The sequence below is a fragment of the Octopus bimaculoides genome, chromosome 2 (genome assembly GCF_046866305.1).
Source record: "Octopus bimaculoides isolate indiv1 chromosome 2, ASM4686630v1, whole genome shotgun sequence".
Lineage (NCBI taxonomy): Eukaryota > Metazoa > Mollusca > Cephalopoda > Octopoda > Octopodidae > Octopus > Octopus bimaculoides.
Window position 1 is genome coordinate 116483192 of NC_142929.1, and position 24162 is coordinate 116507353.

The window sequence follows — 24162 nt, forward strand, 5'->3', positions numbered from 1 at the left end:
AAAATATATAAAAGAAAGTAGCATAAGCTGGCAAAGAATTTTTAGCTGACTAGAACCCCATCCCTCCTACCTTCTTTAATCCATCTCAACCATTCCTCCCATCGGCAATCAGCTCAGTCCCTACTGCCTGTTCATATTACATATCTAAATGACACGCAAAAAAAGTCTCAGGTATGATTTCTTTGCATGTCATCTTATACAGGATTATATAATGCTTCTGCCTTTCTCAAAGGCATGACTAATTTCAGATAATCTAAGTAGGAATCAATACTAAATCTTAAACTCTGTTTACAGTTACCACCATGGCACATAAACCTTCCAAGAGAGCAACTGTTTACAGATGACAGTATGTTTATTGCTCATATGTCACAGCAAATGTAAGAATAACAGTGTGTGTGTGTGTGTGTGTGTGTGTGTGTGTGTGTGTGTGTGTGTATGTGTGTGTATGTGTGTGTGTGTGTGTGTGTGTGTGTGCGTGCGTGCGTGCGCACAAATATACATATCACACATTTGATTTCAAAATGTAACTACATGTGGGTCGTTGGCGATTTCCCCCCCCCCCCTTCCTTTCCTATTGGTCTTTCCACTGTCTCCTGTTTCTGACGGAGAGCTTTGCTTGAAACGTAAAACCACCTTTCTTTCCTTCCCTGAGCGTCTGCTAATACTTTGCATGTACCATGTCTTCTTGTTGTTTTTTTCTTGATGTGTTTGATCTTCGTTTTTCTTTCTTTTTTTTATTTACTATACCTATCTCATTATCTTTAGTTTTTAACATCCACTTTCCATGCTCACATGGGTCAGATGGCATTTCGTTGAAGCAGGCAACCCTCATCTGCTTCTGGTAAGGGTAATATTTCTCTATGACCAGGCATGTTTTCATAGAAGATTAAAAACAAAGGACACCACTCCCATTCATTTACAAATATCATGCAATGTCAAGGCAAGGAGACAGCACTACATACATACACTCATACATTAATACACGACAGACTTGTTTTTCATTTTCATCCACCAAATCTACTCACAATGTTTTGGCTGGCTCAGAACTATAGTAGAAGAGGCTTGCACAAGATGCCATGCAGTGGAACTGAACTCACAACCATGTGGTTGGAAAGCAAACTTCTTACCACATAACCATGCCTACTTTTTTTTTTGTGTGTGTGTGTGTGTGTATATATATATATATATATATATATATATATATATATATATATATATATATATATATGTATATATAAATATATATGTGTATGTATATATAAAAATAGAGAGACACAGACAGACAGACAGACAGAGAACTTCATATCATAGACACCTATCGCTCACCAAAAAAATGTCAGAAAAGTGGCATTTAAATTACTATGTAAACAGTTATTATCACTAGTGACAGTGGGAAGAAAACAGGAATAGAATGTCAAACTTCTGAGTAAGCAAGAGAGAAAAAAAATGTTTATATCAGTAGTAAATAAATGAAATCTTAAAAGAGACTTACCAGAACTATTAGGATCGTAACAAAACTTAGTAAATTTTAAACCAAGTACACTTTCTATTCGAATAGCACAGCTCTGGGTTAAGTGTAAAATAACAACAGGACGCCGATAAACAAAATTGTATTCACAGGACTTGAATTCCAAAGGAAAAACTTTAAACTCAGTGGGTTTATCTTCTCCTAAAAAAGCAAATGACACCAGTTAAATAGCACCATCTAAATTAACAATAATAATGCTGAGGTCATATACATGAGGGGAGTCTTCTGCACACTAAATACAATATGGTAGGGTTTCACATAAATAATACACTAAGTTGAAAAACTCCAATCAACTGCAAATATTTAAGCAATTAGTGAATGAAATCTCCCTTTTGCTTTCACCTACTGCTTTAAACTGCAGGCCACTCCAATGTGCATTGTCTGTATTGTCCAAAAATTACAAAATCATCAATCCAATTAGATTTAGTTTAGAGAGACAACAGGGTAACACCATTTGTAAGAGGGGTTGGGAAGGTGAAAAGGGAGAGTGAAGTATAGTATCAGAATAAAATAGGAGACACTAAGCTAAGTTAAGAGAAGTTAACCAAATAACTAGCAAAAAGGATATACATAGACCACACACCACTAGTAGGTCCTATCTATCTGTTTGTCTATCCATCCATCTACCTATATCTTTCTTAAATCCGTCAAACCTTAAAAAAAAAAAACCTAACTTTAGAACTTTAAAATTCTATCACTTCATGACTAAGATTTAAAAAAAAAAATCCAAGATTCATGGGGAATTCTGAGAATTTTGGGGATTTTAAAAAATAACTGTGGTAATTTCTGCATTGTTCCAAAAGTCCTTCTTTCTCTTAAAATCTAACCCTATCTCTTAAAATCTAACCTCAGCATTTCATTTCTCAATTGTTACTCTCTTTTACTTGTTCACTTTCTCCTGTTCATAAGTGCTTTGACTTAGATTAAATTCTCATAGCTTAATGCCCCCTGTTTTATTCTGATACTATACTTCACTCTCCCCTTTCACCCTCTCCTACTAATGGCATTACCCTGTTGTCTCTCTATACTAGACCACAACTATGTTGCCCGAGATACTCCAACACATGGTCCGATTAGAGTTACCTCCCTTACTCTGTTTTTAGATTTTAAACAATTGTAAAGATTTTGCTCAATGCTTGCATAATCATATTTGTATTTAGTACGCAGGAGACTTGAGATATTTTCCTTCGGTCAAAATATTATTCGTAATCAGTGTCATTATACTTCAACTAGATTGAAGTTCTGAAGCTACAACTTAAATTCTTTAGATTACAAAAAAAAATCTTTTTTTAATTGCGGTGCTCTAGCATGGCCACAGTCAAATTATTGAAATAAGTAAAAGAATAAAAGAATATATCTCAAATTTCATATACAAAATTAAAAATATAGACTTACTAGTAAATTTAAATAACATCCAGTCAGAATTTAGCATCACTTCTCGTGGTGAGCTGATATCCACATTACCAATCCGTAAATTACGTGTCTGGAAGTGCAGCTGATCAGGATTAAAGGCAGGCTCTAAAGGATCTCCATAAAGAGAGCTTTCATCAGCTTCATCCACTTCCATATTTTGTGCACCAACTCTACTGACCACATTACCAAGCTGAAATGAAGAAGCAAAGGACATTTCAGGCAGAGCAAAAACACACTTATATTAATTAATTCCAATTCACATAAGATCCAATGTTATAAAAGTTAATAATTTACCAGTTGGTAAAAATTAATCTTACACCAAGATTCATTGATACAGAAATCATTGATAAATCACCTTGAGGATTTTTGTTAGAATCCAAACTATCGTGTGAGCTTCTAGTACTGTATATTTAGAGTAGATCTAGGAATACAAACACCTCTACAAATTACAATAAATATCAATGATTCAACTTGCAACTGTTTAACAAGTTTTACTCCAAGAAACTGAATGCCTGATCAACAGTAGCATTATTAATGTGACCACTAGATGCCAAGAGTAATCTACAAACAATTTGTCAAACTACAGTAAGGAGAATAACACTGGTCATATGATGTCCAGATATATACAATATTGAATACTTGACTATTTGTCCAAAACCTAGCAGTGCAATGACAATTGTAACAGCAATCTCAACTCTATAGTTGGATAAAATATATGTAGCAGACTCACCTCATCTTCCATCCTATTGCACCGAGACCGATTAACCATAGACAGGTTGGTAGAAATAGCAGGGAATATGGGCGAGTCAGGGCGATCATTCTCTTCAGGACTATCAGACTTCAAAGAAGAATTTGTGGCATTACTGTTGAGTGAGATCCGGGAATTAGGGTCCAATACTTTGGATTGATTCTCTGACGATTCTGCAGCAGCTGGTTCATCATCATCTGATATAGTAACTGTTTCTGAAAATTAAAATACCATTAAACTATTATGAAGACAGCATATACCACAGAAATATAAGTTTATTATTTCTAACTTCTCATTTACCTTCAAGTACTATGTCCCTGTATTTAGCCATTTCTATACCAAAGTGGGCATAGCTGGCCAAGAATTCTGTTGACGAATGTTACCACCCCAACTGAAAATGGCCAAAATAACCTAATCACATTTAAATGAGAATTTCAGTGCAAATCTCATTATTACACTTGTGCAAAAACATGATTTCACAATGTAAACAATTGAGTTGCATTACTCTTTTACTCATTTCAGCCATGCAGCTGCGGTTATATTATTTTAGAAGATATCTGAGAACAGCAAATTTTTGGAGATTTTTTTCCCCTATTTTTCCCCATTTTAATTTTCTGAAATGTTTCACTCTGGACAAAAACTGGAAACTAGTTTAATGTTGTCATGTAGTAAGTTTGAATTTGAAGTATTTTTTAAAGAAGACAGAAAAATCTAAGAAAATATATAGCAAACATGAAAACCACGTGTGTGATTATGAATCGAATATTTCTACCTCTGAAAGTGAAACAATTCTGACAACAGTTCCAAAAGCAATGAATTTGCAGCTGAATATAGTAAGAATTCAAAAACTGCTTTTTCTTAGTTATTTTTAGGAAGATATTATTCATAGCCAGTCTTCCCAAGGAAATGAAATAGTTTATTTTCTAAATTTTTACTTTCAAGCAATTACTTCAGGAATGAATCATTACACAGAATATACAGAGGTAAAAGAGATAGTAAGAGGTTTCATGCATGCAAGTGAGTGAGTGACTCTGTGTGTGCGTGTAAATCTTTATAAACTCGATATTTCTATTTCCAAAAGTGAAATAATTCTGACAACAGTTCCAGTAGTGATAAAAAAGATTTAAAAAAAAGAAGAAAAAAAAAATTTTGCACCTGAATATAGTAATAAACTAAAAGCCATTTGTCTTAGTCATTTTAAGGAAGAGTCTTTCCAAGGAAATAAAACCATTAGATTATTTCTCTAGTTTTTCCTTTGGAGTAATTAATTACTGCAGAAACAAATAGTGAAGCAGAACATAAAGAAGAAACTTAGAAATCCAAGCATTTTTGAGAAATATTGTGTGTGCGTGTGTGTGTGTAGATATATTTTTGCAAATTTCCTTCATTTGCATTGTGAATCATTACTGTGTTTTTGTGTATGCATGTGTATTTCATTTCCTAGTTTTCTTCAAAGACAAATTCCAGTATTTCATTCTGTTTTACCTGTATGGTACACCTGTCTTATGTGTATCTAGGTCGACAGATAATCCAGTAATTTGCACAGTTCTTCTCTATTAAAATTTTGTTATATATTAAATAACTCATTTTCAATGCTGATGTGTAAACAAAATTTAAATAATGTATTTTGTTCAATTTGCCTGTATTTACATGTAATTAGATTTACTTTGAGATGAAAATAAATTAAATAAATTTGGTTAAGAACCTTTTGATTAATTGTGTTCCAAAAATCACATTAATATGTTGATTAATAAAAGAAAAAAGAGCTGTTTCATGAAACCGGTCTAAATTCAAGATTATTTTAGAATTTAATTGAAACACATAAGGGGGGTGTCTCTCGGAAACATAGTAACAAAAGGGTTAAGGGGCAGACAAAACATTACAAGGTAAAGAAAAGTGAAAGAGAAATCTACCTGGAACTGGTGGCTTTATATTGTGAATAGTAATAGATTTCCGTCCACGCACAGCCTGTCGAGACCTTGGATACTGTATTGGTTTTCCAGTTGTAGGAGAGCAATTTATATTACTTGACAATGATGCTAATGTAGTCTTTAGAGAATCAGTAGCATTGAAACCAGATACACGTTCCATTGGCTTCTTAGGGTAAAATACATTTTTTTCTATAGCTGAAGTGTGTTCAGATTTCTTCACAGAACATGTAATTAATTTCTTTTTTGACTGTAAAAAACTGATAGCTTTAGGAGTTTCAGTTATTCGTTTTTTACACCGATCACATTTTTCATGTAATCTACCACGATTGCCACAACTCTTGCAAACTACCATTGCCACCATCTCCTTGGACTGGAACAAGATTAAAAAATTTTTTAATAACAAGCTATATTTAAACAGATAATCAAGTAGAAGTTTCAAGTTTAACCTGAACCACATATTGTAAAATATTTCTCAAAATATTCTTGGCATTCACCATCATCATTGTTTTTATGTTCACTTTCTCATGCTCGCTATGGTTGAAATGAATCCATGGAGACAGATTTTCTACAGCTGGATACCCTTCCTGCTGCCAAACCTCACTTTTTCTAAGTAAAATGATATTTTCCTCTGGCCAGAGCTGTTTTTAAAAAAACTGGAAATGAAGGAAACTGCTTGGATGATGGTGACACTAATTTACAACTATCATGTGATATCAAGACAAAGAAATGCAGATGCACGCACATGAATTCATTTCTATTTACCAAACCCACTCACAAAGAGCAGTGGGATTAAACCCAAAACTACATAACTGGGAAATGAACTTCTCAGCCACACAACCATCAATAAAAATCATGAATACATCATGATTAGAACCCTAGCAACTAAATTATACATATATTTAATATATTAGAGCAGGTGGGTATGGCTATCAATCCATGAGCTAAGAAATGACTAGTCATTAGCTCATAGTAAATTTTGTTATCTTGGTACATAATGCTAGAGATGGATCTAGTGAAAACAGAGTTTAGTATGTGAACATAATAAAAGTTAGCAACAAAATCTCTCTCTCTCTTTCTAGGAAAGGTTGTCTGTAAAAGAAACGGGTGGTGCTGTATGATTGTGAAACATAGGTAATAAATAAAGAGGATATACAATGACTGGCGACAAAAGAGTAAGGTACACAAAGTATGAAATGCTAATTTAAAAAGATAAGGCACATAAAAACCAACACTGAAACAAAAATGACAATGCAAATGAATCATAACAGGTTTCATTCAACAAAATGAAGTTTGCTACAATAGCAATGCACAAATAACCTACATGTAAGACTATAATGTAACTGAAGTGGCATTTTTTTCTTTTCAATGCTGCCAACATGCGAGATCAATGAAAGATACCAACTTCTACTCATCTACATTTACAGTGTGCCAGTACAAATAAGTGAACCAAAGGTGAAGCTTTTATGCAACTCCACTATCTGTTAAAAATATCACATCTTGCTACCACAGAGAAGGAAGGACATTTTGAACAATGTAGCCCACTGCTTGAAAAATAATGAAAGAAAATGGGCACAACTGGAACACCATCGATCAAATGTCTCCTGAATCGGAGTTGACTTGAGGCTAAACAACAATAAATTTTATGAGCCAATGAGGAAACCTCTATGTAGCTGTTAAACCTGTTAAAAATAGACAAAACTCCTTCAAAGCACACAGTGCTACCTTAAAAAAGGAAGGACACACTAGACAATATAGTCTTGAGTATACAAAATGAGATGGTCATAGTTGGATTGCCTCAGATCATAAGTCAGTTCAATCAGATTGGTCTGAAGACTAAATAATACCAAGACTTCTTCAATTCAATAAATGCATGAGTGGCTTGTTCTCCAAGCAGATTTCTAGTAGCTACTTCAGTTCAAATATGGCAACAATATACAACTGCAATGAAACTACAAATGTAGGTTTCCTAAAAAAGAAAAATGTCACTACCAGTGACGTTAACAAACAATATATATTTTTGAACAACTGCCCAATCAATATATTTTCTAGTAACAAAATAACTGCACAAGAAAGGAAACAAACAAAATTTCATTTTAACTTTACTAAGCTCTAATAGTTTCTTGATTCTGCTCGATATTATCATTGTAGCTGATAAGCTTAGCCAGGAAAACTAAAAACTGAATAGTAAAAGAATTTCTAATTCCTATCTGTTCTGATACTATCAATATATAAGATATTCCCGAATGACCTGACACTTCAACAGTTTTAATCCCATTGCTTACTAACACACCTGAGGTTAAACACAAAGGGGAAAACTGGAGAATAAAGTTGACAACAGATATACTCACAGTCGACAAACTTCCATCCATTGCAACGATTTTAGATGTAAGCACTTCTTCTACCTGATTTGGCAAAATGCAGTTAACTGTTTTTACTGAAAAATACAAATTTATTTTTAAGTTAAAATATTTGGAACAAAATGGAAACTATATATTAAAAACATAATCGCTGTAATTTTTAAGGATAATTTTAAAGATGTCTTTTAAAAACTAGAATAAACCAAAAGAATTTTCATATATAATATGCACAATAACTACTGGGAATTGAAAATTTTGAGTAACATAAGATTCAGCTGTTAGCTAAGTAAATAAGTGCATCTTTCCAAAGGAAAAAACTATTAATATTTATTACCAGAAGCTTAAGACTGATAATCAGAATAATTAGAAAAGCTTAGAAAATTTACCATTAGAACAATTTTGCACAGTTGATTTTTCTTCTACCTGTGAAATTTGAGATATGGAATTTGGAGTTTCAGGTTTAGGGTTGTCTGTTACCAGCTTATTGTTCAATGCTTTCCTGCTAAAAAGATATGAAAATATAGAACTAGTAGCCTTAGTAGTGAAAAAATAGCTCAATGTACATTAGAAAAGAGTGTCTGGAACATTTATGTTAATGCTAATGAAGGATTAAGACTAACTTGCTATGGTTACACATTGCCATGTCTCTTATATAAATTTTTAGAGTAAACTTTTATAATTATCTACCTTTCAGAGACTAAACAACCTTATTATATAACTGTCCTTTAATTTAATAATCTTTTAGGACTGTTGGGGAGTACACTGACTAATCTTTAAAAATAAATCATGGATTCTATGTTTGCAATATTAAAACATGTTACTGAAACAACCAAACTAATTAGGTACCAAAAACTACACTTCTCTTTAGGAATCTGAAATTCAGAATTTTATCACCTCAGATAAATTTTAAATTTAATATTTAAATAAGGGAATAAAGAAATACCAGAAAACTCAGCTCTGCAATCTTTGATATTATGAGAATATCTTATATACAATACACTAACTAACACATGGAAATCCAACTGAAAATCAACTCTAAAAGATGTGAGACGACATTCTCACCTTCTTGCAACATTAATATGAGTCTGAGGCCATTTCCTATTGAAAGAGAATGTGGTTTGCTGCAAATTGGCTTCACATGTTTGTTCTCTGCAAGAAATTGAATAATTTTCAAAAATGAAAATATTCTCTACATAAACAAAACAATCCAAAATCTGAAACACCTGGAAAATCCAACTCAAGAAAATGTTCTATAAAATCAGAAATTTTTATAAAAACAAGGAAATCCAAACAAATAAAAAAGAAAAGAAAACGTCCTATTTTTCAGGTTCATGTTCTAAGCATTTTGATCTCAGAACAAATATATGCATGGCTGTGTGGTGGAAAAATTTGCTTCCCAACCACATGGTTTGGGGTTCAGTTTCACTACACAGAAATTTAAGTGTCTTCTACTAGAGTTCCAGGTTGACCAAAGCCTTGTGATGGGATTTGGAAGATGGAAACCAAAAGGAGATTGTCATGTGTATGTATTTTACATTTGTGCTCACTTCTACAAAAGTTGCAACATACAAGCAGTGTTGTCAATTCTGTCAAATTGTCCACTAACTTCACACTTTCAATGCCATGCAGAGTAAGAGAAAAACAGGCAAGGGTTAGCAACAGGAAAGACATCCAGCGGTAAAACAATATCTCAATAATATATTCATCTAACCCTTGCAAACATGGACATAAAACAAATGAACATTCATCATTCTTTGTTGTAGTCAAACCAACAGTATGTGTAACCATTGTACAAAACCAATTTGACATATTGTTTAGTACTGTGAGTGATTAAATATCAAAATATCATCAGTTGCCAATGGTGATATCTGCCATAGGATTGCAACATTTCCTCAATAAAATTAAAATTAACAACGGTAGTTGTTTCAGGAAGCTCATTCTGTGGTAAAATATCAGGTTCAATAATTCATGCAACCTATTTAAATCTGCAGAACCTTTCAATGCAGGCTTGCTGGAGGAGAAAGAAATGCAGAAATCTGAATGAAAATGAAAATATGACAGCCAATGGCTTCTACCAGTAGTTCAAAGAGATATCATGTTGGCAGAAAAAAATTTCAACAAGCAGCTAGCATTCTCAAAAGGATTCAGAATTGAAGCAAACACTACAAAACCAGTAAATATGCTGACATATTTTTGGAGCAAACTCTTTTTATATTGATTTGCAAATTAAGATACATATGTGGATTAAGAAATTTAAGATACATAAATCAAACAAATTTAGTTTCATCTTTTAGTTCAATGATAGCTGCCATATATTGCAATGTTTAACTAGAATAGTGTTGTATCTATTTCAAAGTTAGTACTCAGTAACATTGTAATTTAAGTGCAAAACAGTTATTTTGACTACTTTCAATAAACAGTATAAAAGAAAACACATTGGTTTCTACTTGTAACTTATTTGTATGGTACTCTTGTAGTAACCCACACTGAAAAAAATGCAGCTTCTGGAATTCCTCCTAGTTCACATTTTGCATATAAACCAACAAAAGTTCACACTAATGTCATCAATCTGGTAGAGTGTAGTAAAATCATGGATATCATTCTCCTTGCGTAATGAAAAAAGCAAGGGAAAAAAAGCAGACACTCTGGATATATTTCTTATTGGCTATTCAAGAGTAAACATAAAAATATTCTTGAGGTGGAATGTGAGAAAGTTGGGTGTATTTTGTTTCCTCAATAACTTTTATAAGATAATCTGTTGAGTGGATTAACTGTTAGAAGTGCTATAAGAGGCTTAACAATACTATTAAGGTTTCTTCATAGGAAACAACTAGAAAATTTTGGAATCTTATGAGAGGAAACAAAAGTTATTACAGTTATGTCCTTCCAAATAAATAACAGAGATAAAGGAAAATGGCTTTAGCTGTAAATCAAAAGAATCAACAGTCTAATAACTATTTCTAATTTTGACACAAGGCCTGTAATTTTTGAGGTGGCAATTAGTCAATGCCATTAAACTTAGTACTTGACTGGTACTTTAACCTCAAAAGATGAAAGGTAAAGTTGACCTTACTGGGATTTGAACTCAGAATGTAAAGAGTTGGAAAAAATACTTTAAGATATTTTAACCAACACTAACAATTCTGCCAATCCACTACCCTAAACAATCTATTAATAAAAACCTATAACAGGATTAATATATTCAGAGATTAGCAGGAGCACTAGTTTTCCAGGAATAGTTCTTCATATGGCTCCCAATGACATTTAGGACCACAACCATGCATCTGTCAGTTAATTTTAATTTTTGTTTTTCCAATTTGAAATTCACTGTTCATAGTTAACAAAAATTGGGTGGTTGCCATAAACTGGATGCCTATGTATTGTTTATGAACTAGGTAGAATGTGGCAAGCCAATGTTTTTAAATAGAATGCATCTTTTAGAAATGTCACAGGACAATTAACATATACATCCATAATATATATTATATAAACAACACTCATACTAACAATATTGTAATATTTGAGATATACAATCATTATATACTCTATAAACAACATTCATACCACCAATATTATACACTTTCATTTTTGAAGTATGTATCAGGTAGAAAACACTGAAGGCACTACCTAGAAATCAAATGCTTCCTACATTCTCCTGTTGGTATAGAAAGACAAATGAAGAAAGAAGCTGTAAAAGCAACAGTGATAGTAATTTGCAGTTTTTTTTATGATACAGCAATAAGCAGTTAATCCATGGAAATTAATGTTCTACAGCAACAAACAACTTTTCAATGGTTGCACTACAATGAGGAGGTAATACATCATGAAACTAAATTTTTATAACTTAGCACATAGTAAACAATAACACCAAAGTGTATGCTATGTTTGTCTACAGGCTTTAACATTCAAAAATACTATTTTTATACTTTTGACTTCTTTCAAAAATTTTTTGAGTGCAAAAGATCCTAAAAAGCAGCTGAAGAGGGGAGGACATCAACTCCTAATATGAAATATCATTACATCATAAACTTGAAGAATATCGCTTACCTTGTTGGTGTCTTACACTGAGGAGATTTCTCTGGTTGTAAAGATTTTGGAGTTGTACTAAACTGTTCAACAGAGTTATTTCTTAATACACTACTACGAGATGTTTGAGTACTGCCACCTCCACCACCAGTCATGTGCTGAACTTCGCTAACTCCAATATTTGTTAATGCCATCAAGTTCTCTGCTTGGCCAACAGAGTCTATATAAGACAGTGAAAAAGTATTCAAGCCTTATTGAAAAATGGTTAATTATAACAGAAACAAAAGAAAAAACATGATTTTAATTAAGGAAACCTAATCAGATCTAGACAAACAATATAATCAGATGACACATGGTTTTCAATAAATTTGTGAAGTCTAACAATTTAATAAGAACTCAGAACAATTTATTCAACAATCAGGCAATGACCTATGGCCAACAATTTAAACTTCAGATATGTGAATACATTCTAGATTGTGGCTGGAATTTTTTTACAATTTATCAGTGAGGTGGATCAAAAAAAAAATGTCAAGCAAAATAACTGAATCAGAAGTTCAGCTTTGTCATTGCAAAACACAAAAGTGAACCAAGGAGAGTTTTTTTTTTCTATATTTCAATAAAACTAAAAGCTTCCCTCTAAATCTAAGATGAGAGAATGCTGTCAACATATACCAGTATAGTGAAATATTTTCATCCTAAATCATTTTATAAATTATATCGGTTAGTTAGATTTGTTGTTAACCTTAACTGTTTAAACCCTGACATCATGTGAACAGCTGAATTACTACTCAAATTCTGGTATAATATCATAACTAACATTTGAACGAGTATCATTTTCACCTTGTAAGCTTACTTTGTCATATTCTTCTAACTGAAAATCCCCAATATTTTAATAATTAGAAACATTCACATCACAACTATCCATCACCACAGTCCGCATTTATTCAACTAGCAACTATTGTTTCCAAATCAGCGCAACAGTAATAACTAGAAAATATCTTGAAACTCAATAGAGAATTCTACACAGAGGGCTATGTTCCTTTTAGCTAATTGAACAACAGTTGCATTTGCAGGCAAGTATCATTTGCAAAGTTATAAATGGTATAAATACCAGAGAAAATTCATCTGCCAAACACTCACAACACTCTAACAACAGTAATTAATCCATATAATGTAGAAACATATTATTGCTTAGAAACAAAATGTAGTAGACATCTGCTCATGTATATGTATTTTCAAATAGTTACTATCATACCAATCATCAGGGTTCAAAAGTGTTAAATTTAGAATTTCAATCACCATGATACCTAAAGTTAAGTAGTTAAAGACATTACAAATATATACTCATTTACACAACTGCAGAAATTAACCTACCTGGATCCTTTATCTGATTGCCTTTCACAAACGCTGGAAACTTCATGTCCTCGTGCTTCAAGAAATACGTATCCTGATCCAAAGGTCCACCACCATCAACTCGACAAGTGGGAGTAGCTAAATCACTTGCTAACCTCCCAAATGTCTTTGACATATTTGCTTGCCATAAAGACACACATTTGTTCTTGAATAGAGTCTGTCTGTTACTAGGTGAATTTGCTGAGAAGCCTACTTGTGAATGAATTGAATGAATTGAATGGTAAGGACTATTTAATCGAGGGCTCTTAGCAGGAGATGGAGCAGGACATAAATCTGTCTCTTTCACTGTCTGACAATCAGATGATGCTGTTTCAACATCTTCACAGTATGCCACATTTTTCACTATTTCGACTTGCTGCTGTTGCTGCTGTTGATGTTGAAGGCTGTTGGTCTCTAGTGCATCTAGAACCACAATTTCCCTGAATTTGGAAGGACAATTTTTAAAATGTTAATTTAAAATCAGCATATAATATATTTTGCTTCCAAGATTAAATTCTGTTTAACAGATACAATAAATGGGATGTCATCATTTCAGTTCATTTTGACATATTACCACACATATAAATGTAACTGTATTTCCTTTCTGAAATAATTTTCACAAAAAAGCTTATTTAATTACTTTCATATAAAACTCTAATCAAAAAGTGTATAAACTAGATAAGAAAATTATAAAGATGTAACTCCACAACTACAGATATTAATACTCACAACAAACTGATAGTAAAATGGTGTATCACAGTTCAAAGTATACTACTGCAGTACCACATCAACTGAATGCACACTACAGCATGGAAAGTTATTTAAATTTGGTTGCTCTTTCTTTTCTGTTTTTTGCACATGTAGCAAGTCAGTTATAAAAAAAAAAACTTATATTGTTACTAGTATCAATAATATGAACTGCACCCAAAGATTTAGCCTAGTCTAAGTAGAGAAATGAAAAATGTGAGCTGTGTAACTCAAAAGCAGTTCTGCAAAACTGTTGATAAAAATACTGTTGTAAGTAAAAGGTAAAAGCACAAATGAAAAGTGTGAGTCATGAATGAGGCCAAAGCAAGAGCATATTGTTAAGATAAAGACCATAGGTAAAAGCCACTGAGATGTGCTGCTAAAGAGGGGTTATGCCAAAGTGAGGGGTTCTAAAAATAACAAGATTTACTCTTTCTTTTCTAAAAGCTTATGCTTGAAACAGTCCATCATTTTGATTAGATCATTTTTTATATAACTTTGACTTCTGCCAATAGTAGTAATAAAGAATATTCAGTCCAGAATATGGATGGTTTAAATCTGTCATGAGACCGCTATCAGTAAACAATTTTCATTCAATAGAAAGCTAGATTTAATGACACTGCTTCTTCAAAAAGAATGCAACAGTGTAACAGTTGTTGGCACTCCGTTACTTACGACATTGAGGGTTCCAGTCGATCCGATCAATGGAACAGCCTGCTCGTGAAATTAATGTGTAAGTGGCTGAGCAATCCACAGACGTGTACCTTTAACGTAGTTCTCGGAGATATTCAGCGTGACACAGTGTGACAAGGCTGACCCTTTGAATTAAAGGCATAACAGAAACAGGAAGTAAGAGTGAGAGAAAGTTGTGGTGAAAGAGTACAGCAGGGTTCGCCACCATCCCCTGCCGAAGCCTCATGGAACTTTTAGGTGTTTTCGCTCAATAAACACTCACAACGCCCGGTCTGGGAATCGAAACCGCGATCCTATGACCGCAAGTCCGCTGCCCTAACCACTGGGCCATTGCGCCTCCACAGTGTAACAGTAAATGTTTTCGAAAGGAATACAGGTGATTCTAAAGCCAATGGTTCTCAAATGAATAAGCTGCAAATTAAATATGTGGGTGTGAATGCCATAAATAGTGGACACAGGTGATGCCGTCAATACTAAATCTGTTTGGGAGGAAGAATAAAGAAAACAGGAGTGGATCAAGCAGATGATAAGTAGCATTACATAGGTGGTAGGGGGCAGCAGTTTAGTGTAGGGAGATGATGGATATAGTGACAATCAAAAGGACAATGATGGCAGATATGTTTAAGGCAGTGTGAGCTGGCTGAAACGTTAGCACGTCAGGCAAAATGTTTAGCGGTATTTCGTCTGTCACTACATTCTGAGTTCAAATTCCGCCGCTGCACTATAAGTACACTTGTGCTTTGATTAGAATCAATAATAACAAGGAAGCCTAGCGTTTGGAGAGCAGTTGAAGCTATTATAGATGAGGATGTGATACAAAGCATTCATAACAGGTTTGAAGGCTTTGTCAGGTTTAGTTAGAGTAAGGTGGAAGTGTGTTGTATTTGTGATATTATGTTCCTATTTTTCATTCACAGATGTGAGGTGCATTGATTACATGGAGAGGACATGTACATGTGAAAAATTATAACATAATTCATACTATGACACTGGTCTGAAACTATATCAATATAAATCATGCATTACATCAAGGGATAGGATTACAATGGTAGCAGTGAATAGAAAAAAACAAAACTGTTTATTGAGATGAAATAAGTCAACTGTTAACATGAAAATTTTGATTTGATGGATCTGCAAATTTTGGTATTTGCATGAATTGTTAGCAAATTTAAGTAAACAGAATAATAATGTACTTTATTGGTAGAAGTACCATAGTATCTATGACAAGATCTTGTGCTCATTAGCTTTAGTTTAATAATCCAGCATCTACAACAGAAGCAAATTGTTCTTGTCCAACATTGAAGGAGAATTTAAAACAATGCTTTAGACAGACAAATTTGTCAGTTTATTTCAATGAGCCAGATCATTGTAGCATTAAAGCAAACAGTAAACAGAACTGAGAGGTACACCTAATGTGGAGATATAAGAAATGGAAATTAGTGTATGGCAAGGAAGAGAGAAATTTAGGAAGAAAGATGATCCGCAAGGTCCATGAAAGAGTGTATGTAACAATTGATGTAAAATATATAGAGCAAGAAATGTAAGGATAGCAAGTTAGGGTCTTATTTCTACCAATTATCCTTTTCTATCTGGGCCTAAAATAGAAGGAAAAAGTTAAGTGTGATAGGCAACTGAGGACATAAATATAAGAAGGGATTAGCTAGTACAACTCATTTTTTATGACAGGAATTTGGTTATTGTGTCAACTGGACTTATCTGAGCAGGAAAAAACAGAAAGACCTGAATATTGAAGATTTCAAGAAGTCTCTGGGTAATATTATATACTTTTAAACCAAAGAAATGAAATAATCAAAAGCCTTAAAGTATGTGCGAGAAGGAAGGAAAAAGCAGATGATACAGGGAAAAGATGGGGGATAAAAACTGTCAAAGCAGTTAGATTATTTCCTGTTGAAGAGAACAAACACAGATACATGTGCAAATAGTAATAGTTATGAGTTAGATGTGATTGGAGAGCACAAAAATAACTGAGACTAGTTGACTAGTGAAATTTGTATTACTGTAGTGCAGTGGTTCCCAAAGTGGGTGGTATTGCGCTCATGGGGGCAGTGGAAAGTTCCAAGGGGGTGTTGAAGAAAAGTGGGGAGATAATGGAGTAGTGATACATGTAAAAAGTAGGGTGATAATGGGGTAGTGATTCATGTAAAAACACCAAAATAATGGGTTCCTTAGGTTATGTTTTATTCGTAAAAATACCGTTGCTTTGAATTTGCTTCAGAAAGAGGTCTGTGTTTGTGGTGGTTAGTTGGGGTGTGGGTGCTAGGAATGTGACTGGGGGTGGGGGAGCTGGGAAAAGTTTGGGAACCACTGCTGTAGTGTCCTCTGCATTTTTATGAATGGCACAGGATTATTTATTGTAATCGATTGGGATTTTCATTGAGGCCAAGAGAGCAAGTGACTTTTTGTTTGTTCAATGTTAAAATTTTACATGGTTGACACTAATAAGGTAATCAGAAACTACATGAATATTTCAAATACATGCAACTGATAAATATAAATATGTGTCAAGGAAATATTTTACTTCAGAAAATTATTGTAAAGTTTCAATAAAAAAAAAAAAATTCAAGTTTTAAGGATTTTTTTTTTAGGTGGACCAGTGATACATATATATACATAACCACATTTTACTTATGCATTTTTTTATGCCTGCATGGATTTTATAAACTTTGGACATTTGCCTATTGGTGGAGTAAGACTTTCCACAGTAGGAATAAGAAGAGATATTTGCTGTCAGAGACAACACAATGTTTATTATTAATCCATTTTACTATAGGTATAATGCCTGAAATTTTAGGGAAAGGGATCAGTTACATCAACCTCAGTGTTTCACTGGTACTTAACTTATCAACCCTAAAAAGATGAAACGCAAAGTCAACCTCAGCGGGATTTGAACTCAGAACGTAAAGACAGACAAAATGCAGTTAAGTATTTTGATCGGCATGCTAACAATTTATCAGCTCACTTGAATCAGCATCAGACTGAAATAATAATGTGTATATCCTATATTATATACAATATTTAAATTACATAATCAGTATTTCAGCTTGTATATATTACATTTCTAAGAAATACTATTTCCACTTGATAGAAATATCATATAGTTTGCTATCTCAACAGTTTTTCTAGTTGTTGCAATATATGCCATCATTATTATTTACATTGGCATAGCATGGAAAGGTCTAATGAATTTGAACATATGAATGCAAGATTACAACATGGATACCTCGCTAGATGATCCATGGCAATGAATATAGGGGATAAACAGCAATTGGACATTAAGTACTGCACACTAAAGAAAAGTTGAAGCAAGAAACAGTCTAAAATTTAAAATATAACATTGGTCAGTGGACACAAGAAGTATCACAACTTAGATATTAATACAAGTACAAATGGATAATATATGATAGATAAAGAGGTGCTATGAATTGATAATAGTATGAAAATTTGGATGAAGAAGAAAGTGGAATGAAGTAGTTGGTCAGAATGGAAAGTTTCCATTACACATGAAATAACACAAAGAATTAGATGTTAAATGCATAATTATTGAAATTTGTTTTAAAAGTACTAATGAGATGGTAATACATTACTACTAACACAAAGACATATTCCTTAATTTGTTTTGCTTATACAATATTTCTAAGAAAACTACCTATGAACCTGAGATAGGCTAATAGGAGGAAGAACCATACACTTTATTTATTTCTAAACTAGCAAAAGTTGGAAGTTTAAAGATATTTTCATATATACATTTGTTACAGAGTGGAAGTGATACTTAGATTTAGCTTTGTTAATTAAAAACAAAGTAAAAATGCTTTGCTTACAACAGAATAGTTCTTGCTGCATAATTCAACTCTTGATATTGTGGTTTTAGTCAGAGACTTTAAATAACCAGCTACAGTGCCTCAGATTTACAGAGAAATGAATAATTATGTGTATATATATATACATATGTTGTTGGCACTCCGTCACTTACGATGTCGAGGGTTCCAGTTGATCCAATCAACGGAACAGCCTGCTCATGAAATTAACATGCAAGTGGCTGAGCACTCCACAGACACATGTACCCTTAACGTAGTTTTCAGGGAGATTCAGCGTGACACAGTGTGACAAGGTTGACCCTTTGAAATACAGGTACAACAGAAACAGGAAGAAAGAGTGAGAGAAAGTTGCGGTGGAAGAGTACAGCAGGGTTCGCCACAATCCCCTGCCGGAGCCTCGTGGAGTTTTAGGTGTTTTCGCTCAATAAACACTCACAAAGCCCGGTCTGGGAATCGAAACCGCGATCCTATGACCACGAGTCCGCTGCCCTAACCACTGGGCCATTGCGCCTCCACATATATACATATATATAAATAAACTGGACCACAGCTTACCCAGCATCCATTCCACTTATTTTGGCCTGAGGTATAGGAGGTGTGCCAAGACTTGCAGTAATAGGGGACACTTGCTTGCAACCAGAAGTCTGTCGTGTGTTCATTGCATTTTGCATAATATTCCCAGATTGGTTGAACATTGGTTTGAACCAGCTTTTTGGTCGAGTGTCTACACAATAAAGACGAATCAAATGGTTAACATTTAAAATTAAAAAATTATAACATATGTCCATACATACATACATAACATAGGTTTGTCGATACAAACAGGAAAATAGAACTTAAAACCTCTGTGTGTGTGTGTGTGTGTGTGTGTGTGTGGGCGCGTGTGTGTAATTTTTATTATCAATTACCAGAATATCTATATCTGTATATGCATGTTCAGTTTTTAAGCCTGTTTTTCCAACTGGCAGAAGGCTGATCAATGCCAATACATGACTCTTGGCTCACTCATAACTTATGCAATTGATAAAAAAAATGCACATACATGTACACACACGCAAACATATATGATATACACACACTTATGCATGCTTGTATACAATAAAATCTTGACAAAAAGAATTAAATTGTCCACCATAAAAGCATCATTATCATCTTTTAATGTTTGTCTTCCATGTTGGCATGGGTTGGACAGTTTGACAGGAGCTGGTAGGCCAGAGGTATGCATCAAGCTCCACTGTCTGCTTTGTTGTGGTTCTTAGAGCTGGATGCCCTTCCTAGTGCCAACCACTTTACAAAGTGAACAGGGTACTTTTTGTGTGGCAACAACACCTGCGAAATCAACTTACAAGATAAAAATCCTTCAACTGAGAGGGGCAGAGGTATTGATGGAAGTGGTTTTGATCCAGGTAATGAGAGATAAGAGTATGACAAAAGAGAGAAACAGGTATCATACTGTAGGGATACAAGGTGACTCTAGTTGGGAAAAGCAAGAGTGAAAGTAAGAGAAAGCAAGAGAGATGGTGGTGTCGTACTAGGACATGCTCACTCACAAGGTACAAGGAAATGAAAATAAATGAAATGGTAAAGGATTGCTCAGGGTACTTGAATAGGGAGTTCATGAAAGTGCAAAAGAGGGTAAAGGGAAAGGGAAGAATGCAGTGAGTGGCAAAACATGGGTATATAGGGAAGATATAGTTGGCAGGAGGAGAAAAGAAGATAGACAACAGAGGAGTGTTGGACTGCAGAAGTAGGGAAGGAGAGATAAGCATGGTGCATGAAGAAGAGATGAAGTTTGGTTCAAAACATCACGCCCCTCTTATTTGCTAGATACAACAAAGGGGTAAGTAAAACTTAAAATGAGTGCTATTTGGCTGATGGTACCAAGAGAAGACAAAAGGTCACAAGAAACTTACAGTAAAGTATTGGAGAAGGCAACTGTGTTCCTTTTGGTTGCCTATTTCTTGATTAGGAAGTGAAACTAAACTAAGAAGGATACAGAGGCATACTAAAACAAAAATAAATGAAATTATCATTTTATCATTGAAACCACTGCAATAACTATTGCATTGGACCTCAATCAATTCAATACCAACTACCCAGCTCTCTCTCTCTCTCTCTCTCTCTTTGAGTGTTCAGTTTTGACTCTGTTTTTCCAACTGGCATAAGACAAAGCCCTTAGCTATTTTCTAAATAGAGTATACCTCTCTTATATTTTTCCCCATTCTACTACACTTCATATGTTGAAACTGCTGGACTGCTTACCAGAAGTATGTAAAGTAAAACGCCATTTCTTTACAGTGATGGTGTTAATGAAGACATGAAATAATAATCACACATGAAACAGGCTTCTCAGTTTCCACCAAATTCTACTTGCAAGGCATTGGTCAGTCCAAAGATATAGTTGACAATTGTCCAAGGTGTAATTTCAGTGAGACCAAACTAGAAACCACATGGTTACAAAGCGAACTTTGTAACCACACAACTACAATATATGTGTGTACATATTCAGCTCTTGATCCATCCAAGACAGTAAAACAAAGGATTGAGATAATCCTAGCAAATAATACCAAATTCTGTAATCCAGTAACTCCCAAATTATTTACTGTTTGTTCTGCCAGTGGAAAGACGAAAGGCATAGACAACCTACAACATTTGTGAAGTTAGACCCCTTCAAGTGAAAGAAATTGGTTTTGCAAAAGCAACTCATTAAAGAAAAAAAATCAACTGAAAAAAATGAAAACACTTATGAGCACTGATTGGTCTGCATGATTTCAAACCTTCCCTATCTCAAATTAACATACTATAATTTCCCCCTGCTGTACTGCCAGCTATAACTTTCTCTCTACTGAGCCACTTCTACTGCCACTCATTACCTATTCTTGCCCTCATCACCCATCCATACCTTTGTCTATCTCTGCTAATGCTGCCTATTTCCATCTGATTCTACCCCAAACAGTCCTGCCTTTTCCATCGTTCTCTTGTGTTTTTCATCCACTCATCTTACTTTTGTCAACCTCTACTATTGCCTATCACTTATTCACCCCAAATAATCCTGCCTTTTTCTCATCATATTTTTTTGATGCCACTGTTCTCTCTTTCCTATTCCCTTTCTTAGTTACCAGAGCAACAGTACACACCCTAAGATATAGAGTACTCTCAACAGTTATTGTGTACAAGGCACCCACTCCTGTTCTGGTGCTACAGTAGATCCCCCTACCTCCTGCTGTGCACTCTCTATACTGTTTAATGAGCAAGGCAAACACTTTAGTGCCTGAACTATGAAAAACACACCCAGTACACACTGTTAAGTGGCTGGCAAATGAGCAGAGAAAGTGTAAGGTTGTGCAGTTTTCCCTTGTCAAAGAATACTCAATCTCTCTAGTGTTGGTCCCACAAAAAATGAAATGCACCCAATACATTCTGTAAAAAGCTGTAGAAACCAGATCAAATGACATACATGAGCACCAGCCTATATAATCAGCAACCTGTCCAACCTATGTCAGAGAGGAAACCGGACATATAATAATGATCTTGACAAAAACATATCCCAGCTTTAAAGTTACTCACAGTCACTAATGTAACCCTAAGTAGCTCTGTAAACAGTACACCTACAGACAGAAGCTGATACATTTTCAAGTTGGAACTTCACATACATATAACACGATTTTAAGTTCCTTCTCTCTAACCCATTCTCCCTATGGTTTCAAAGCCACTACATAAAATCACCTAAATCTAAACTCTAAGGGCTTACTAAGAGTTAGGACTTATTCTCCATGTTGTTATGTAAAGTAGATGAGAGAAAATATTCCTCCTTGGATACATTAACAGGCTTAGGTAATATCCAACAGATTATCTAGTACCTGTTCCTGACATTTACATGAACTGGAACAATCTAGAATAAACTGTTCAGCCCAGAAAAGCAAAATATCTAATGTGGATTTTGAACTCAGAACCTTTCTCTTTAATTATGTAATGCAAAGAGGAAAAGCAGTACACAGCTTTTTGGAGGCCTTTCAAGCTTAGAGGTTGATGTTTAACTTAAACTTTTGCAAACTGAGGTTTTTAGAGGAAGTATATACTGAACTGAGAGTGAGTTCCAAAAGTGAGCAAATTGAAAAAAGATTGAGTGAAGTGTTTGTTATAGATCTTGTGTGAGTATGAGACCATAAAAATGGTCTGATATGTTTGTGTACATAGCAGCTACCCTGCTTTAGATAGATGAGCAGAGCTCTAGTGAAAGGGATAAGGTCAGATTCAGCATTAAGTATTTTCTGACTTTAACAATCCAATTACCACTAGATGTAAGAACTTCAATCACTTAAATCTCAATAAAATGGTTGTTCTTATTCAGCCTTAGATAAATCCAGATCAAACAAATTCCAACTGTGACTTTTGTCTTTCCCTATGTACAGGGAATCCAGGACCTCAGTAAGAAACAGTAGATTGGGATTTGAGAATTTGGCTGATGCCTTTAGCAGGTCAAATGATCGTGTAGAGTCTCCCTCATTGACTCATCCAATAAGGGAGTCAGTTATAGAGGCATTTCTATCATAATATTAAAATTTGGCCACAATATAAGACCACATATAGCAACTAATTCTTCAACCTCTTTCTTTTCTCAATAGATACTGTGATATGGAAACAAGCAGGTATATCAACAATCTTTAAACTATGTCCTATTTCTAATCCTGTCAACAATTTGTTACTCTTACATACAATATCTATACAGTTCTGTATAATGACCAGCTTATATTTCTTAGTATAGGTCTCACAAAGCAAAACTAGACCAATAGAAGATTTTCGCTCAAACATTAATCTGCATCAAAACAATAATTTCAGTGTTATTTCTACCACCAGTTAGGGTGTTCAGAAAACATTTTATTTGCATTGCCTTTCCTCCTCAAAACAACTGAATAAAAAAAATTAGCAGCACAAATTGTGAACAATATTTATTAAATCAGTCGTCAAAATAATGACAACCATCAACAGCTAGAGACAGCATTGTCTGATAAAATTCCAGACTATAATAAATAATACTTAGACAGGTGTAGGTATGGTTGTGTACTTAACAAGTTTGCTTTGGATTCAGTCACACTGTGTGGACCTTGGGCAAGTGTCTTCTACTATACCTCTGGACCAACCAAAGCCTTGTGTGTGTATGTGTGTGTGTATATACACACACACACACACCTGTTTAGTGTTGACTGTCAGAAAAAAGTACTTCATATCATAGTAGAGATTAATAATAGGCAATGACAAATGTCAGAAACCTTTGGCAATATGCTGTGTTTGAATAGAAGACCTACCAAGCCAAGCTAAATTGTAATTGTGGTGGATACTGGTGTCACACAACTGGCACTTATGCCAGTGGCATGTAAAAGTACCCATTACACTCTCAGAGTGGTTGTCATTAGAAAGGGTATCCAGCCATAGAAACCATGCCAAATTAGATAGGAGTCTGGTACAGCCCCTAAGCTTGCCAGCCCTAATC

General features: G+C 34.2%; 1 protein-coding gene across 18 annotated transcripts in view; it reads right to left on the reverse strand.

Annotated features, from left to right (window-relative positions):
• Nucleotides 1-24162, reverse strand: part of LOC106881128 (uncharacterized) — a 60363-nt gene that overhangs the window by 13885 nt on the left and 22316 nt on the right. For 8 of the 18 annotated variants that reach the window (XM_089347530.1, XM_052978628.2, XM_052978629.2 and 5 more), the window contains 10 exons: nt 19227-19395; nt 13378-13835; nt 12025-12223; nt 9040-9126; nt 8364-8479; nt 7969-8054; nt 5603-5990; nt 3672-3904; nt 2924-3131; nt 1493-1669 (listed from right to left, as the gene is read on the reverse strand). In XM_089347530.1, the coding sequence (XP_089203656.1) occupies nt 1493-1669; nt 2924-3131; nt 3672-3904; nt 5603-5990; nt 7969-8054; nt 8364-8479; nt 9040-9126; nt 12025-12223; nt 13378-13835; nt 19227-19395 (2121 nt within the window). The remainder of the gene's footprint in view (nt 1-1492; nt 1670-2923; nt 3132-3671; nt 3905-5602; nt 5991-7968; nt 8055-8363; nt 8480-9039; nt 9127-12024; nt 12224-13377; nt 13836-19226; nt 19396-24162) is intronic. The other 10 variants (XM_089347535.1, XM_089347537.1, XM_014931394.3 and 7 more) reach the window with 3 other exon arrangements.